The 18,141-nt window shown below is 43.1% G+C and overlaps 1 protein-coding gene across 1 annotated transcript; it reads left to right on the top strand.

The window, feature by feature from the left end:
- The first annotated feature begins 128 nt into the window (after positions 1 to 128).
- Positions 129 to 17,776, top strand: LOC120054721 (AP-1 complex subunit mu-1). The gene is made up of 12 exons (XM_039002274.1): positions 129 to 316; positions 971 to 1,127; positions 1,461 to 1,528; positions 1,660 to 1,790; positions 2,037 to 2,184; positions 2,385 to 2,511; positions 2,854 to 2,996; positions 3,609 to 3,680; positions 3,823 to 3,981; positions 4,164 to 4,289; positions 12,247 to 12,322; positions 16,978 to 17,776. Exons 1-12 carry the CDS (start codon positions 275 to 277, stop codon positions 16,998 to 17,000), a joined length of 1,272 nt encoding a protein of 423 aa, XP_038858202.1. The 5' UTR covers positions 129 to 274; the 3' UTR covers positions 17,001 to 17,776.
- The last annotated feature ends 365 nt before the right edge of the window (positions 17,777 to 18,141 follow it).

The raw sequence follows: 18,141 nt of genomic DNA, 5'->3' as shown, positions 1-18,141 counted from the left end.
TTGATCAAATAAGCCTCACGTAGCAAATGAGCAATTATATTATTTTGATGACCAAATTCGACACTCATATTCAAAAGTTCCTCACTTTCGCGGTCTTGTTTTCGTGAACAAAATTTGGGCGGAGTAAACCCTCTCGCTTCGCTTCTTCCTCTCTGATGTTAGCCGGCAACACCTAGCACTCCTAGGTGGATGCTATCGTACCGCCGCATGTTTTAGATATTATAAATATTTTTCACCGGTACCAACTCGTAAGTTACGACGAGCTAAAAGCAAAATGTCAGCAAGTGCGGTGTATGTGTTAGATCTTAAGGGCAAGGTAAGAGGAACTGAGATTAGCTCAGCCAGCTAAAGAGCTAACGTTAGCTAGCTTAATCTAACATGGTTTACGTTAAAATGTTTACTAATGCATCACATAATTTGATGGCCAATTTACAATATGTAGCTAGCTACTTTACATTCTAAGAAAAATATACAATAGTGAATTTGAGATGGCTAGCTTTTGATGTTGAAACGGGACATTAATAATATGCATTGTAGCTAGTTACTTAGCTAGCATCTACCCCACCCAGCTAGACTGGTATTGGGATCAGATTGGGTTCAATGAATCACGTAATGTATTGTGGCCAAATTCTGCATGATAATGATAATGGTTGTGGTGGCCTTGTGAACAGTATACTGTATCACAAGCCTGACAAGAGCCCATACCATCCATGGATGTCATCATGATCACCAACATTTGCCCCCATCCTAAGGCCTGTTTGAGAATGAAAACACACTTTATGTGAAGCCTCAAATGCATAGTCTCGTTAGACCCAAGTAGATTTTTGTGTTCCATATCAAAGACACTTGAAGATATGAAAACATGATGCCACTGATGCCAGTTCATGATGTCATCAGGAGGCACATACCATGTAGGACGGAGCGATAGCTAGAGAAGTAAGTTCCTGTATATTTTGTTTCACTGCTCCAGGTTCTGGTCTGTCGTAACTACAGAGGAGATGTGGACATGTCAGAGATTGAGCACTTTATGCCCATCCTCATGGACAGAGAGGAGGAGGGCAACTTATCCCCTATCCTGGCCCATGGAGGGGTCCGCTTCATGTGGATCAAACACAACAATCTGTACCGTATCCTTACTGCCACTTACTCAACCTCTCACAAAGGGGATTAGAGTGACTACTGCCTCAGTATTCCTTTGCCTTTCCAATATATGTTTCTCAATAGAAATGGGAAACGCTTCCATATTTTGCTCTGGGTAAAAGGGAGAGTGATGGTTGGTTTGACTGCTCAGGTCAAAGTACTACTTCTCTCGCTGAGAGTTCAAACAATGGATAGGTTCACTTCTTGCAAATTCCACTTGTAGTTCATTCTCAAACCGGCCTCTTTTTTTAAGGTAGATACAAGTCGACTTATGTTGAAAGCCCCACATCAACTTTTCACCTTAACAAATGTTCCATCAGTTGTAGCAACGTCTAAGAAAAATGCCTGTGTCTCCTTGGTCTTCTCTTTCCTCTACAAAATTATCCAGGTGAGTTAATTAGTCTCTATAATGGTGTGTGGTGTGCAGTAGTCTTATTTTCCAATAACCCATAGGTATTACTGGTGGTTAACTGGTAAAAAAAAATTGTTGTATCTAGACTCAGCCTATTGTCTCTGCAGGTTTTCTCCGAGTATTTTAAAGAGTTGGAAGAGGAGAGTATCAGAGATAACTTTGTCATCATCTATGAGTTGATGGATGAGCTGATGGACTTTGGCTATCCTCAGACTACTGACAGCAAGATCCTTCAAGAGTGAGTATCCTACCTAGCCCTTATTCTGTCTACAAAACTCTCTCTGTACAAACCTATGTTTAGCTTCCATTAAACAGTTTAAAATTCCTCCAAGTTAAACATGATTTAATAATGTAGTAGTGACCTACAGTACTGTGTATACAGTTTATCTTCCATTTCACCTAAACACCCAGTATGGCTGCAGACAGACAGTTCCTGTCATTGTTGTCCTGTCCTCTCACCAGGTCTGTCTCTGTTTATTTGTAGGTACATCACCCAAGAGGGGCACAAGCTGGACACAGGGGGCCCGCGCCCTCCTGCCACCGTCACCAACGCTGTGTCCTGGAGGTCAGAGGGCATCAAGTACAGGAAGAATGAAGTCTTCCTGGATGTCATCGAGTCTGTTAATCTTCTGGTGCGGCGCCTTGTCACGTCTAGTTCTAAGTCTAACACTCGCCTCCCTCTAATACATTCTTGGCTTACAATGTTTATTATTTCTCAATGACAAAATTATTCAGTGTTTTATTGAAGTACTATCAACCATTTTGAACGTAGACGCATTTCTGCAATTGTTGTAAACAGTTTGACACTTTTCCCCCTTTCTCTCCTCTGCAGGTCAGTGCGAACGGTAACGTGCTGCGCAGTGAGATCGTGGGCTCCATCAAGATGCGTGTGTTCTTGTCAGGGATGCCTGAGCTGCGTCTGGGCCTCAATGATAAAGTTCTGTTTGAGAACACTGGCCGTGAGTTCCTCTGCACTGTGTGTCACTGGATTGGTTACAGTTCAGTTAAAATACAAATGCATGTCAGATTTCAAAGCTGTTTCTGTCTGTATTCTCATCCCAAATTTTAGACACTAATGCGTGACTTAGCCTTTTGCTTAGAATTTCCCATCGACATCATTGTATGATTTGCAAGGAAGTTGGAGTTGTGTGCTGTGCGCACATATTTCAAGTTAGGATTCAGCTCTTACCTCTAATCTATTTAAATTCTTAACAGAGCTTGTATTTTTCTCAGAAGACTGTACTTGTACCAGGTACAATCCTCTCATGCCCTGACTCTCTCTGTTGCTGTGCTCACCACAGGAGGGAAGAGTAAATCAGTGGAGCTGGAGGACACGAAGTTCCACCAGTGTGTGCGTCTGTCCCGCTTTGAGAATGACCGTACCATCTCCTTCATTCCCCCCGATGGAGAGTTTGAGCTCATGTCCTACCGCCTCAACACACACGTGGGTACTGTATGAGAGAGAGAGGCCAGTTTCATTAGATGGGCTTGTCATTATGGATCTGTTTTACAAAGATATGAAGTCTTTGACAAAAAAATAAACATTGTTCATGAAGCTTCTCCATCGAAAGGGCTTCTTAGTCCAAGACTAGGTTTAATCTCTGTCCAGGTAACCACCCCCTTTATGGGATGGGCATGCAATTAGAAGTGTACAAGTTAAAGCTGGAATCCGTACTTGGTGAAACTGCCACGTCCGTTTTGCAATATTAAAGCAATAAAGAAGATACTTCAAACAACTAACACTGTTTTTTTCCCTCGGGCATTGCACATCATTGCACATCATTGCACGAGCAATAGAATAGCAGAGTATTTATTGCAATTTTTTTACTCTCCGTTTCATCAACTAAACAAAACCGATAACAAATGCGCTGTGGCAGACAGTGACCCTCTTTCACCTTATGCAGATTTCAGCTTTAAGGAATTGCTATTTTATTTATGCATATGAGATAATGACATGCCATTTTGCATGTACAAGAAAGACGTGTCAATGCAGAAATTACCCTTTTCGTTGTATTGATGAGTTGTTTTTTAAGCCTATGAAATGTATTGTCCCCAGGTGAAGCCCCTGATCTGGATAGAGTCTGTGATAGAGAAACACTCCCACAGCAGGATCGAGTACATGATCAAGGTAAACACCAGCCCTGCAACGTTACCCAGCAGCTAACAGTATGCTCTGGTATCAAATCAATAGTTGACCACAAAGCTATCATAAATGCAAATAGCATGATCTTCAGGAATGCCATGTATTAGCCTCTCTTTTTGTGTCTAAGGCCAAGAGTCAGTTCAAGAGGCGCTCCACAGCCAACAACGTGGAGATCCACATTCCAGTTCCCACAGACGCAGACTCGCCCAAGTTCAAGACCACGGTGGGCAGTGTCAAGTGGATCCCAGAGAACAGTGAGGTTGTCTGGTCCATCAAGTCATTCCCGGTGAGCACAACAACACACTGGACTGCATGCTAGCGTAGACTATAGTTCTCAAAGTGCGGTTCTTTTGAGTGTCTGAACATCATAACCCCAAAGATATCATGTGTCACTTAACTGACCTGGATACATTTATGTAAAACAAATCCACATTATCCTAACTCTTGATCTGTTTTGTCTTGTCCCAGGGGGGTAAGGAGTATCTGATGAGAGCCCACTTCGGTCTGCCAAGTGTGGAAGCAGAGGACAAGGAGGGGAAGCCCCCCATCAGTGTGAAGTTTGAGATCCCCTACTTCACTACCTCTGGCATCCAGGTGAGCATCCTCACTGCAGTACCTCTTCTATCCTCCAGGGGTCTCTTGTTGCTGTTACTGGGAGACTGGGAATCATTCTAACACAGGATGGCGCTGTTGTAACGCGGATGAGGTCTGGCTGCTCGCGCTGAGAACCTGAGGTGTGCTTGAGATCGTGCTTGGTTTGCTGCTTCAAAGACTGGTGTTGACTGGTGTTGAGTGTGCATGGTTCTGTTGTAGGTAGAACTGCTGTCGTTTTTAATACAGACCGTACAATAGACTGTCAGTCAACACAGGGAGAACAACATCACTGTAGCGTTGGTCTGGCGGGTCTCTCTGTAACATTTCGACACTACAGAGTTAAGGTGTCGTTGACAAGCTACTCTCAGAAGGATGTACACACATTCAAATAGTTCTGCACAGGTACTGTATAGCCAGCATCAGACAACTGCCGAAAAATGAACTGCTCCACACACTTTTTATTTCCTTTAACTAGGCAAGTCAGTTAGGAACACATTCTTATTTTACAATGACGGCTAACCCGGACGACGCTGGGCCAATTGTGCGCCGCCCTATGGGACTCCCGATCACGGCCGGTTGTGATACAGCCCGGGATCGGACCAGGGTCTGTAGTGACGCCTCTAGCACTGAGATGCAGTGCCTTAGACCGTTGCACCACTTGGGAGCACCAAAAACTCACTGCTTTTAAGACTAACTTTGTTTTGCTCTGTTTTATTGAAATGTTGTTTCTACCCATAATACTCAGACCGAATGGTCAATAGGTAGTGGATGGGCTGGTTAAGATGAGAACAATTAGGGGCAGAGTACCAGTGTGCAGGTCCTTATTTAAGTCGGGCAGTGTTCTGGATGAGTGTCAAGCTCTCCCTGTCAGCCCTCTGCTTCCAGATCTGACACCAGGGAAATTACATCAGAGCCCAGAGAATCAAAGGAAAGCCTTTTGGTTGGCTCAGTGTGGGGTTTGCTCGCCTCGGGTCTTTGTTTCCTGGTGAAAAACGAGCATGGCCAACTTATTATGGAGACGCACACCCTCACATCAGCACTAAAACAAACCGTTTGCGTCTCCATACAGGAATACAAAGCTATGAAGTCAACACATTACACCATTGTAGGGATTAACATGGGTAAACGGGATCCTGGGACTGTCCCGGGAACACTCTTCACATTACCCCCCCAAAAAATTAAATGACAAGACCCGGGAAATTACATTTTTCCTTAAAGTGGCATTGATGCAATTCCACAAAATACATGACATGTGTAGCAGCAGATTAGCAAAAAATAAAATGGCACATTATCCAAACAGGTTGTTGCATGGAAGCCTTGAGTCTAGGATATTTACTTCACACAAAGTCACCATAAATTCAAAGCACACGCATAATTGACACTGCCGGACTGCACACGCGACCCGAATGCTGTTAATAAACCCTACAGGAAACCCCTACAGTACAGCCTAGGAAAAAATGTGTGCCTCTTTGAGCTGTCGTTGTGACTTCAGACAGCACACATTTGATAGGCCCCTATGCACAATACACTACATCTGTCAGTCTTGTAAAAATTCAGAGGCCCGAGGGGAAATCTTCTCCTGTCATAGAGCCTCGGCTATTCTTCAATCCCACTGAAATCCCAAATCCTTACTTCTGTCTCGGGTGAAAAATCTTAACTTTATTCTGTGATCCATAGGTTGTATTATCGAAGCACATCTTGTGCCTATGCATGTCAAAATACAGCTCTAACATTTCCCCCACTTTTCTCCTACTTGCCCATCTGAGAGCTTCGGTAGAGAATGTGTGATCAACAAACGGTGTAAGAGTATATATGGATGTTATTTTTTTAAACAGAGTTTGTCCCTGTTAAGAATCTTTTTAAAACATTTCCACTCTTCATCTCCTCGTTATTCATGAGCTGATCTGCTATCTGTATAATCATCAACTCCATTTTGCCAAATGTAGGAGAGATTCTGTCATTCGTTGGATTTTATCTAGCAAGCTTAGCAACTTTGTTCATTTGACTTTTGTTTGTATGATTCGACAACTCTATACTCTCGGTGCGTCCTGAGTGCACTCTTCGTTGAGATGACCCACTGCTGAAATGCACTGAATTGAGGAACATGATAATGGCCTGTTTTGCAATGTCATTGGCGATCAAAGATAGTTACTCAATCATTACTAAATATCAGTTTCATTTGCTCTGAAATCTTTACATAGTGGCGCTGACAAGATGTCGCAACGTCCCTCTCATTTTGGGAGAACCCAGGCGTTTTCACCATGTCTTGGTTTTAAACGCTTTAAATGGCCACTTTGTGGACTCCAGAAAGAATAGCTACAAAACGAATAAACAAACATTTCAGATTTTTGCAGTTTTTCCCAGGATTCTCGGGATGAATATGAATTATCTTCTGAACAATCTTAATCCCAATACCATTGTGCTGCAGCGCTGTGTTTTTGACCTGTACCAGCAGAACATTTTCAGCATTAGTAACAATCTAGCTTAGATTTTCAAGTTTGCCTAGGGACATCTCCGCTAACCTGCCATGCATTTGTGCTAAACACAAATTAGGCACTCTGGGGGTGCAGGGAATTGGTTATTAAAGTTGAGTTAAGAGTCAATAAAGCAGGAGAAACTCAAGCCTGTTATCTACACCTCCATTGTGTCGTATTGTAAATGTGCAATGCTAGCTCACAGTGGTGACATCAGGTCACATTGCTGGAAAGCCGCATTGGTGTCTAGTGGTTACCTCACCTTCCATAGCAGGTTTATGTGTGCGTTGGGCTGGTTTCCTTTTCTTTTTGTACGAGTGTATGACGTGTTCACAAGGCCTCTTGTCTTGCCAGTAGAGCCACAGGATATGTTACCTGGTCTCTATCTCAATTTACCCTCTATGCAAATTCACTATCAAACTGTTTTAATAAATTAGACAATCTGCCCAATATATTTCTATACCCAAATGTTAGAGCCAACCATGCTCTGCTAAATTAGAGCTTTTCTCCGTTTTTGGTGTCATTCCCATATCAATATTTTGCAGTGGCGTCCCACACAGAATTGAAAGGCAGAGGATTAAATTACACTTTGCTTGAAATTCTCTGGAAATGAGGATGTTTTGGCAATAATGGAAAATGAGGGATTTCATAATCCAATGGCGCGACAGAGACATTCAGTGTCTTCCTGTTGTAGTGTTCTACCAGAGAATGTTCTCTCGAAAGGTTTCATCATCACTACAAGATGCACTCGTAACAGCCACACTTATTTAACCCTAGTGGTGGCACCTTGAGGAAAGGGTTGCTTGTAAACCGAAGCCCCTCAAAATAACTCACTCAACCAGAGATCAATGGAGCCTTCATCAGAGATGCTACTTTTAGCTACTAGAAGCTACTATTTAGGGGTTTTGATGGGGAGCTATTTTGTGGCCCTGGCTGACCCCAAGGTCGCTACGCTGGTGTTCCAGGGCCTCTTGAACTGTGCAGAGCCCCTGTGGCCACTCCAACGGAGCCCACCGCACGCCACCAAGGATCTCTGCTAGCATTGAGGGAACATTAATGCAGCCTGGGCTTATTACAGGGAGTACGCCACTTACTGCTCAGTGTGTCTGTGGGTGCGTGCCTCTGCATATGCCTGGCTGCATGTGTGACCATGTGTTTGCACACTCACGCTCTCCACGCTACCCGGTCTCTCGCACATGACACACAGCACCAAGGGGGGAAAAAAGGAACCACATCATCAACTCCTTGATTAGACAGCGTGGTATATCAAAGTGGTGTTTTACCCCACCGCCAACCAGCCAGGCCTACAGGCAGATGTGCATTAAGCCCCCCAGCCATATCCCATCTGAGGTAGAAAAGGGAAGTTTACCACCAGAGCGGTTTGGGCTGCTCCAGAGGCATAGGCTACTGGGTTTCTTTATAGCCTGCTGATGGTAGGGGGGGAAGCCACATCAGGGCTCATCTGTCCCCCTCCAGGGGATAATTACAGCCAGGTTCCCCCTCCCCTCAGACACAGTGGCGTGGCCCACCAGCCCCTCAGAGAGATGTACTCCATATAGGCCTAGTCAACCACCAGAACAGAACGCTTGGCCAACTGCAAAATACTCATGTACTACATTATTTAGAGTAAATATATCATAGTCTGTATCATGTACTGAATAAAATAAAATAAAACTGGTACTGTGTATGAAGATGATAACTGTATTTGGCACAGGCATCATCACAGAAATTCCAGTGTGGTATCAATTTCACATGCGATTAGGTGGATGTGCCTCTGCTGTCATTTTTGTAAGCACATGATCATTTGATCTTCATTTAATGTAAATAAACTGTTCTTCCTGTTATAAACAGAAATGATCAGACGTCTATCAGTAGTTAGTAGAACTGTCCCGTGGGCCTAGTTATTTCAAAAGAGAACTTCAAAAACAAGTTGTTTGTTGGACCATGGTTGACGGATTCATTGCCTAGTTCCGCTTGAACGTTCAATGAAGCTCTTACCTCAGGCTGATCAAATCAAATGGCTGTTGAAAAGGTCAATTGTCGACCAGACTGCCTGGAGAAACCGCTTGTTCTACACAGCTACTGTCTGGTATTCACTTTCTCTAACATCTCAGAGAAATCCTCAACACTGAGGACACATTCATCCCCAAGATAAATCTGCTCTATTTCAAGAGAGTGTCCTTAAAATATGGCATTCTTAGCTTGGTCCGACTGTGCCCCAAACTTTGGAACGAATGTGTGCGAATGTTTGTGCCTGCTTTGGCCTTACAGTAGTTTAGAACAACAAACATCTAAATTTGTAAGGCACCAGACTACTTAGACACAGAGTAGTAGGCTACACCTCGATTTAGCTGCATTCATTACAGCATCACGTCGGCCAACCTTGTTACGGTCTGTGACTAACTGGTAGTGTAGGAATAAGAAGCTACCAATTTCACCACCGGCAGTGTAGAGTTGTAGACGGGTCAACTAATGTTGGAGACTTTGGGACGAGAAAAATCCCCTGTCCTTGTTTCACCCCGTGGCTACTATTCCTGCATCTCTTTTGATCAAGGCTATTTCTCACTGTGACTTGGTCTTGTTGGCAAAACCATAGAAACGATGAAATATTGAATTGGCTCAGTTAGCATATCACTTTTAGGCAAGATAGGAGACTTAGGAGGTTAGCATAATTCTGGCTGATAAAAGTATGGATGTATAAATGTAGGCCAGATGTAATGGATGTGTTGGACAAAAACATAATTTATAATCTTTAGTGATATATATGAGGTGATCGCATAGTTGAGGGTTGCTACATAACCACCAGGCCATTCTGATGGTCCTTGTTGACTTGCATTGACCTGATAGCACCCCTGTTCTGCCAATGACAGTCACTAGACCTAACTGATGTTAGCCTTGACCTGCCAGCACTGAGATCCTCCTGTTCTCACAATGTCTAGACTGCAGACACACACACACAGCTCTGAGACCGTTCAGACAGTCCTCCTCCTATATGCATATAGACATATTCTTTCTGCATTGTGTATTGGCCGTATGATCTGCCTCGAACACCCTTTTAGATTTTAAATCACACTTGAAATAGGCGTTGTGCACCTAAATGGGAGGCGATTTGTCCAGCTCACAGTCCAAATACAGCGCTAGTCTGATATGGATAATGTCAGGTCAGCAGACCGATTTACCTCTGTGGAGTAAATGATGTGTTTGTATCCAACTAGGTTTCCTTTGCACCAGAATGCGGGATTGTAGCCTTTTTTTGTCGAGGAACGCAACAGCACCCTCTCTGTAAAGCTGTTTGTTTCCTGTTATGAGAAGAACCACCTTGTGTGTCTTGGAGGCTGGTTGTGTTCTGGTACCGGCAGTGTTCACACCTTTTCTGAGAGGAAGATGAAGGATGCGTTTTGGGTGGCCGACTGCATGCCTGTTGCATCTTCATCAGGACCCCCAGACAGACGGCCCACACCCAGAGGTGTTTGTTGAGGAGCCTGTTAGGGCCGGTGTCCTGTTGTAGCATGGGTTTCTTCATTACGGCCCAGTTATGATTTATGGTACCCTTGTTGTAAAGTGTTTCACTCCCTAAAGCAAAAACTATCATCTTTCCCATATGGTGTTGATAAAAAGCTCAGTATTTATGTGAAGAGAGCTGGGCTGCGGTGCGGTGTGCTGTGGCCATTTACACATTGTCAAATCTGTCTGTCAGTGTAATTCTCTGGGCGGTTATTGCAAGTGTTTTATCCTGGAGAAGATTTAAGGCTTAATCCCCCACTCTCTTGTTCTGTTAGGATCTTTGAATGCCTTAAGGTTCTCCTCGTTTCAACGAAAGCCCAGCCATGAAACAATAGGGAACTGTTTTACGATGGGGTAATATGAAGCTCAATCCACTGATAAGCTCACCACAGAGATAAGCATGTTAATTTATGCTATTTGTTTTATAGGCCTCAGTGTAAATAATGAGATTTGAATGACAATAGTAGTTAACTCCCTGTCATGCGTTCTGCTTACTATCAAAGTTTTCTCGTGTGACATGGCTCAATTTGGTAAATTCAGTTATGTAATATCATGCGATATGTGTGCCCTTGCTGGGTCTTGTTCAATAGGTTGTAGTTTCACAAGAAGGGCAAGTGAAGAATTTATGACATTTCACATAGGATTGGGAAGTGCCAGTTCCCTAATTTTGTATTAATATCTACAAGTTTCTTAACTACCAGCTCGTTTCTCTCTTGAATGTGAGAGAAGTTCCCATCATCTACAGACATTGGCTTTGTTTGCAGGGCATGAATGACCTTATGGGTGGAACTTGGCATTGTTAAAGTTAGTATTTTAAGTGAATATAAAAATAATCTTCCTTGTAAAAACAACACAGTATCATGTATAGTTAAACCCTATTTTGTTATATTCAATGTACTTTACTTGACTGGTTTTCCAAACCGGCTCAGAATGACATGAAATGCACTGAGTGTACAAAACATTAGGAACACCTACCTAATATTGAGTTGCACCCCCTTTTACCTTCAGAACAGCCTCAATTTGTATCAAATCAAAATCAAATCAAATTTATTTATATAGCCCTTCGTACATCAGCTGATATCTCAAAGTGCTGTACAGAAACCCAGCCTAAAACCCCAAACAGCAAGCAATGCAGGTGTAGAAGCACGGTGGCTAGGAAAAACTCCCTAGAAAGGCCAAAACCTAGGAAGAAACCTAGAGAGGAACCAGGCTATGAGGGGTGGCCAGTCCTCTTCTGGCTGTGCCGGGTGGAGATTATAACAGAACATGGCCAAGATGTTCAAATGTTCATAAATGACCAGCATGGTCAAATAATAATAATCACAGTAGTTATCGAGGGTGCAGCAAGTCAGCACCTCGGGAGTAAATGTCAGTTGGCTTTTTTAGCACGTCCGGTGAACAGGTCAGGGTTCCATAGCCGCAGGCTACGTCAGGGTATGGACTCTACAAGGCGTTGAAAGTGTTCCACAGGGATGCTGGCCCATGTTGATTCCAATGCTTCCCACAGTTGTGTCAAGTTGGCAGGATGTCCTTTGGGTGGTGGACCATCCTTGATACACACAGGAAACTGTTGAGAGTGAAAAACCCAGCAGCGTTGCAGTTCTTGACACAAACCGGTGCGACTGGCACCTACTACCATACTCCGTTCAAAGACACTTAGATATTTTGTTTTGCCCATTCACCCTCTGAATGGCACACACACACACACACAATCCATGTCTCAAGACGTAAACATCCTTCTTTAACCTGTCTCCTTCCCTTCAATCACACCGATTTTAAGTGGATTTAACAAGTGACATCAATAAGGGATTATAACGTTCACCTGGTCAGTCTGTCATGGAAAGAGCAGGTGTTCATAATGTTTTGTCCATTCAGTGTATGTATTCTATAGAATTTGACTGCTTCCTCCCTTTAGTCACTGTTTGTGCTAGGTGTGACGATGGACAGGTTTCGTGATGTTTGCTCACTCTTGTTTTTAGGTGCGCTACCTGAAGATCATTGAAAAGAGTGGCTACCAGGCTCTGCCATGGGTTCGATACATCACACAGAACGGAGGTAAGGCTAAAACTAGACATTCACACCCTTCTCACCAAACCTCCCAATGAAGACTGATCCTCAACCCACCATACTGTAATAATGATCTCTCGTTATCCCAGCCACCAAACATCTGCATATGAAACGCACTGTCATCTGCCATCAATCCTATGTGTTGAGCTATGCATGTCTGAACTGCCACGTGTCTCTGCTCCTGTACTCTGGCTCTTCTGCTTCTGGGTGGGCCCCCCACGTTGCTCTGTTGCCCCTCACATAAATGTTTGGGCTTTTACTGGTTTCAATAGTTTTAGTAATTGCAGCACTGAATGTTGCTTCAGGGACTGTTTTGCCCTGCCTAGGAATAAGTCTAGGGGACACTGCTACCAAGTGGTCTGTAACTTCCTTCACTGGATTTTCCCGTACTTCATGCAGTGCTGTGTGGTTCTATTATCTCCCCTCTACTGTGTGCCATGTTGTAAGGCTCTACAGTACAGTCTACAGTCCGTCTCTCTCCAGGCCTCTCTTCCTGATCAGGTTATCTGTGCAGGTGGTCTGAGACGGGCCCCTCCCCTCCCGACTCTAATTGGCAGGAAGGAAGCATCCAGGAAATAGCGTTGTTCTTGGCGGCCGCTGGCCAGCTGTCGTACTGCACTACACCCCAACTAATGGCTGTCTTACTTATACACCGGCCCCCGCAGAGCAGAGCCAACCAACATATTCATTACCTCCGATATCAACCAGAGGAAGGCATTCGTCTCCGCCGACAGTTTGTTTTGATACTTTGTCAATCGGGGGGTTGAATCTTTTGTTCCGAGCAGTCTTTGGTGTCTGCGCCGTGCAAGGCCAGACTACAGGTCCTGGTTTTGTTGTTGTCTGCCTGTGTGGCTTGAAGATACAGTAGAAGTCTAGCTTAGCTCAAATCGGAATCGCTGATCCTGATGGAATTCATGTCAATATTTTCACTACAATAAAAGTAGATTCAACCGACAAGAAACAATATCTCCAGTGATCCAGTCTCACCAGAAAGTATCATGATATTTGACAATATGAGTCCCGGGAATTCTACGGCTCCATTTTGTCTCAATCCCCTCTGACATAGATGAGTTCCACCTCCATTGTCTGCAAGGAGAGCGAAAGCCAACACATGCTGAAGCGGTTATGAATGATGCTGCAACTCTGACATTGATACTATCTTTTGAAAAAGAGTGAAAAAAGGGGGGGAAAAACAGGAGGGGGGGAGCTCTGAGGTCCCAGAGTACTGAGAGAACCTGCTAGTGTAGCTAGAGGGGAGGGCGGGCCGGGGAGAGGCTTTTGCCAAACGATGGTGACCTATCCAGTTTGGGGTTAGCGGATGACGAATGTAGGCAGCCCACAGGGACTCCATGTGCACGCCCTTGCTCTTAAATGTTTATCTTACCTTTTGTCTCGGGGTTATTGCCAGTGCATTTAGCCAAGGAATGATTTAGGAATGCACATGTGAGTAGGGGAATTCAGGGCTGCTGAAACTGAAAGCATACTTTTTCCATCGCCCCTCTCACAATGTTTCTGATAGGATCTAATTAAACAGGGACCTGTGGGTCTGTTGAATTACTTGTCTTGAGTATGGGTGATAGATATCATACTGGGGAGGTTAGACCTTAACGTGGGTGGATCGCTGAATACTTACAGTAGATGTACTGTATATAGACTGAGTTCTTTAGTTGACACAGATATAAAAAATGTAAGAACGGTGCCATCATACTGCACTGTTGTATCTCACCAAAAGGGAAGGTGTAGATCCCCATTTCCATACATCTGTATTTGTTATGTTCATGTGTGGTGTGTTCCGCTTAGGGTTAAACAAATACTACACCTTTTTGTTTATTTGAGTTAATGCCCCTAACTTTAATTTTAAAAATCAACCCTGTAATTAAACAGATTTAAGTTGACATGTTATGGAAGCTGTCAGGGCAATTAAACAACACGGATCACAATGGTGCAATTACAAACTAGGTGTGAAAACGAAGATATCTCATGTATGCTACCTCATGTGCTCTGGCCACTGCCAAGTTTTACTTCCACGTTCACCCCCAAGGCCCCAACTGAATAGCCAACGCCACCTGAATTGCCTGCTTGCATCATCCTGGTGAGCTCTGGGTTCTGGTGGCCAAACTGGTCAACAGTTTCCAGACTGATTCCTTGCCAGGGCCCACCGCAGACTTCCACCGCACCACCATTTTGTGTCTTTTTTTCCCCTCCTATGTAATTTTGTTGATCAAAAGAGCTGCAACGTTAGCGGAAAGATGTCCCGAGCCTTAACTGACGATTCAATCTTCATGAGATTGATTACATTAAAAGAGCTGAAATGTAATTAGGCATCCTTAATATTAAGCGTGGTACCCTTTGTGGTTTTATTAACTTCTTCTATTAACGTTTACACGTTCAAAGGGGAAGGTCAATAATAATAATTCTATGTCTAGGTGACATCTCACTGTTATCAAACAATGAAAGACAAATTACTTCAAATTCCACGTTTCATATCACTTTTAAAGAGGACCAGTATTATTTTATGGGGAAGCGATACACGACACCGTACAGCTCTAGAAATAAAGCACTGGCCCTAACCCAACTAGAGGCCTTGATGCCTTTGGCAGTCTGACAGTTTCTTCAGGCTGAATGAAAAGCTTTGTCCTATTTGCAGAGCGCCCTAGGGGCCTTGATGTGGCTGTAGGTCCTGATTGGCATATTGGTGGCGGTGAGGTCACAGACTGGGCTGTCGTTGAAGACTGGTGGAAAGTGTAGGAGTGGTGTGACAGGGTAATGCCACCCCCAAGGACCTGTGGCTTTACCCCTGCACCGACAAGCACTTTATTGTGGACCACGACGAGCCAATGGCACCTCATCTGCGTGTCCCTGTGTGTGACTGTGCCATGGCCAGGAGCCTGAGTCAGCAAGGCCACGCGTTGGCTCCGTCTCCGCAAGACGGGGGAGCATTTCTGGGGAGAGGGGCGCATGGGACCAAATTAGAGACCTCCCATGAGCGTGTAGTAAAGGTCTGTAAACACAGCCTATCAATTACCACAGCCAAAGTAGTCCTGAAGACTTAAGCTGTCTTATTCTACCCCTTTAATGTTCTCCTCACTCAAAAGCCATATAGGAAACCGGCATGTGTTTGATGGTTAAGAGGACAGTCATTTTCAAGGAGGCTTGGGGGGAGGAATAAGCCACCAGACCCATTGTCTAGCCCATGGCATGTGCACGCTACAATTAGAAATAGTTCTCCAGGCGAGTCGGGGTAATTTAGACTGATGTGTAGACTGGATTCAAGAGTTCCGTTAAGTCTCATATTTTATAAGAAATGTCATATTGCAGAGAAGTAGTATTTAGAAGTTTATTAGGTCTGTTAAAGTTGTTTTGAAGGGGTCAAAAGTCTTTTAGTTTTATTCACATGAAAACATTGTCAAACGAACAATATGAATAGCCACATTTAGAAAGCGAACCGTTGCGTTTTACTAGAAGTAAACATGTTATGTGTGTGTGTGTGTGTGGCAGGCACATTTGGGTGTCTGTGTTAGACACTTCATAACTACCAAATTTGACATTTCATTTCTCGAACCACCGTCACGTTAAAGGATTTACAAATGTCAGTAGTGCGTTTCAAACCCACGTCACGTAACAATACTATTGGGCTCAGTTCACCATTGTTCCAAGTGCCTCTGGTTCCCCATAGCAACCACAAAAACACTGCTCCACCGTAGGCTTTGCACTTAATTGCTCTTAAAGCAGATATGATTTAAGGCAAATGAAAACCAGATACGCTGGGCTTATGGGGCAAGCGGTTTCATCACTCCATGTCTAACGTTCCACACACCACACTGTTTCCATAACAAACTTTGTTTTTTAAATTTTTATTATTGTTATCATTACAGAAATTGAGGCTGTGTTCTTTAGGCTAAAGAGTGTGATTTTGGAGAGGTTTCCACAAACAGACGGTACTGATCTTGTTAAATCCGGCCCATGCTGCGTGCATGCCCTCGTCGCAAAAGTGAATTCGCACAGTCCACACACACATACATACTGTACATACACACATAAACAAGTACACAATCTGTTGTGTGTGTGTGAGAGGGAGTGCGGATGTCATGCTCACCTCTACTCAAAACTCAGATTCCTGAACAGATAAGCAGTCAGAACTTGGCTTGAGCGAAGAAACCAGACTCCACACAGCTGTGTGCTTCCCATTGTAAATGTATGTGTATTTAAGATGTTTATTTACGAGTCATGCTGCCAAGCATAGCACCAGAGGAACTTAACATCTCCGTACAAACACACAGTCTTTGGTCTGAGGGAACTAAAATAAGGAAACTTATCCTTGAGCTGGTTCTGCTGAAAACAAGAGTTTTCTCTACTTATTGTCTTTCTTCTGTTAGTTTTATAATGGGTGGAGCCAACTCCCACAAGACAAATCACATTTTATTTAGTTTGGCTCTTGGAGTAATATTTAAACGTTAATGAATTGTGTGTTTTGAGGTCAAGATGGAAGGGTAGGGAAAGGACTTCTCTGTAAGCATTCGCTTAGCTTTTATGGCCAAACCGATGTTTCTAGATCAGTCAATATTCATGTATATGACTGCCAGGGAAATGGATGTTTACTAATGAGTTCACGAATTGTTTAATTATTTTACTTTTTTCTCCAGATTACCAGCTCCGAACCCAATAGAAGCTGCAGCAGAGGAAGGAAGGACCCGTATTTCCAGGATGTATATTTACCTATAGTCCTATGTCGTGGACCGTTGTTGTCAACTGTCTTTATTTTTGTTTTCATTTCCATCTTAAAGTTTGGTTCAAATTTAGTGCCATAATACAAAAATGATACTCCTCTGAAAATTCTGAATCTAGGCTTTTACTTGGTTTCAGTTGTATTCCAAAAGTAGTGAAATGTATAATATTTCTAGAGTTACTCAAAGGTAGGTCAGTTGAAAATAATAAATACAGTTATTGATACTTTACTTCCCTGTGGTCTAGCGTTCTAAGCTTCTGTCTCCAGATCACATATACTGCTGCAGCATGGCTTTGAATCTGTACCACTGCTATTTTCTCTTCTGTCCTTCCTCTATCTATCCTGTCCACTAAAAACTGAAATAAGTGAGTGGGACTGACACTCCTTTAAAGAAAAAAGGTACTTACCCTTTTTCCATCTAAATTACATGCTTGAGATTTTATTTCATAGGTCAATTTCAGGTGTTAAGTTGTGTGACCAACAAAACAGTACAGTGTTATAAGAAGTTAATGTGAATTGACAAACAGCTTTCTTAATTTCTCTGTTCCATTTACTTGGTGATAGCCTGACTCAAGGCTGAAAAAGCTCTTCAATATATATTGTTTGTGTCGCATCAGTCTGTGTGGCTGTTATGAGATAGGGTGCATTGGTACATTCATGCAGATCAAAGTGAGCACTTAAAATAGACAAATTGTAATAAAATATGTGCCACATTAGTTCTTATGTTTGTCATCACTCCAAAGTTACAGGTCCTTTATGCCACCATTACCCCTCTTAAGAATAAAATCCTGAATGCTTATTAAGGATGTATTATTTGCTAATTATCTGTTTATTCATTTTAAAACAGTTTTTTTCATTTGACAATTTGATCTTTAATTTGTTTTTGGGTTTCTTATCCTCACATTAGTCAGTGGAATTAACATGACTGTTGTGACTTTTTTTTTAAAGTTGAGAACAAGTTCTCATTTACAACCCGGCCAAGATAAAGCAAAGCAGTGCGACATATTAACAACAACACAGAGTTACACATAAACGTACAGTCAATAACACAATAGAAAAATCTATGTACAGTGTGTGCAAA

Source organism: Salvelinus namaycush, chromosome 10 (assembly GCF_016432855.1).
Source record: "Salvelinus namaycush isolate Seneca chromosome 10, SaNama_1.0, whole genome shotgun sequence".
Lineage (NCBI taxonomy): Eukaryota > Metazoa > Chordata > Actinopteri > Salmoniformes > Salmonidae > Salvelinus > Salvelinus namaycush.
This window is presented reverse-complemented; position numbering and strand designations above follow the sequence as displayed.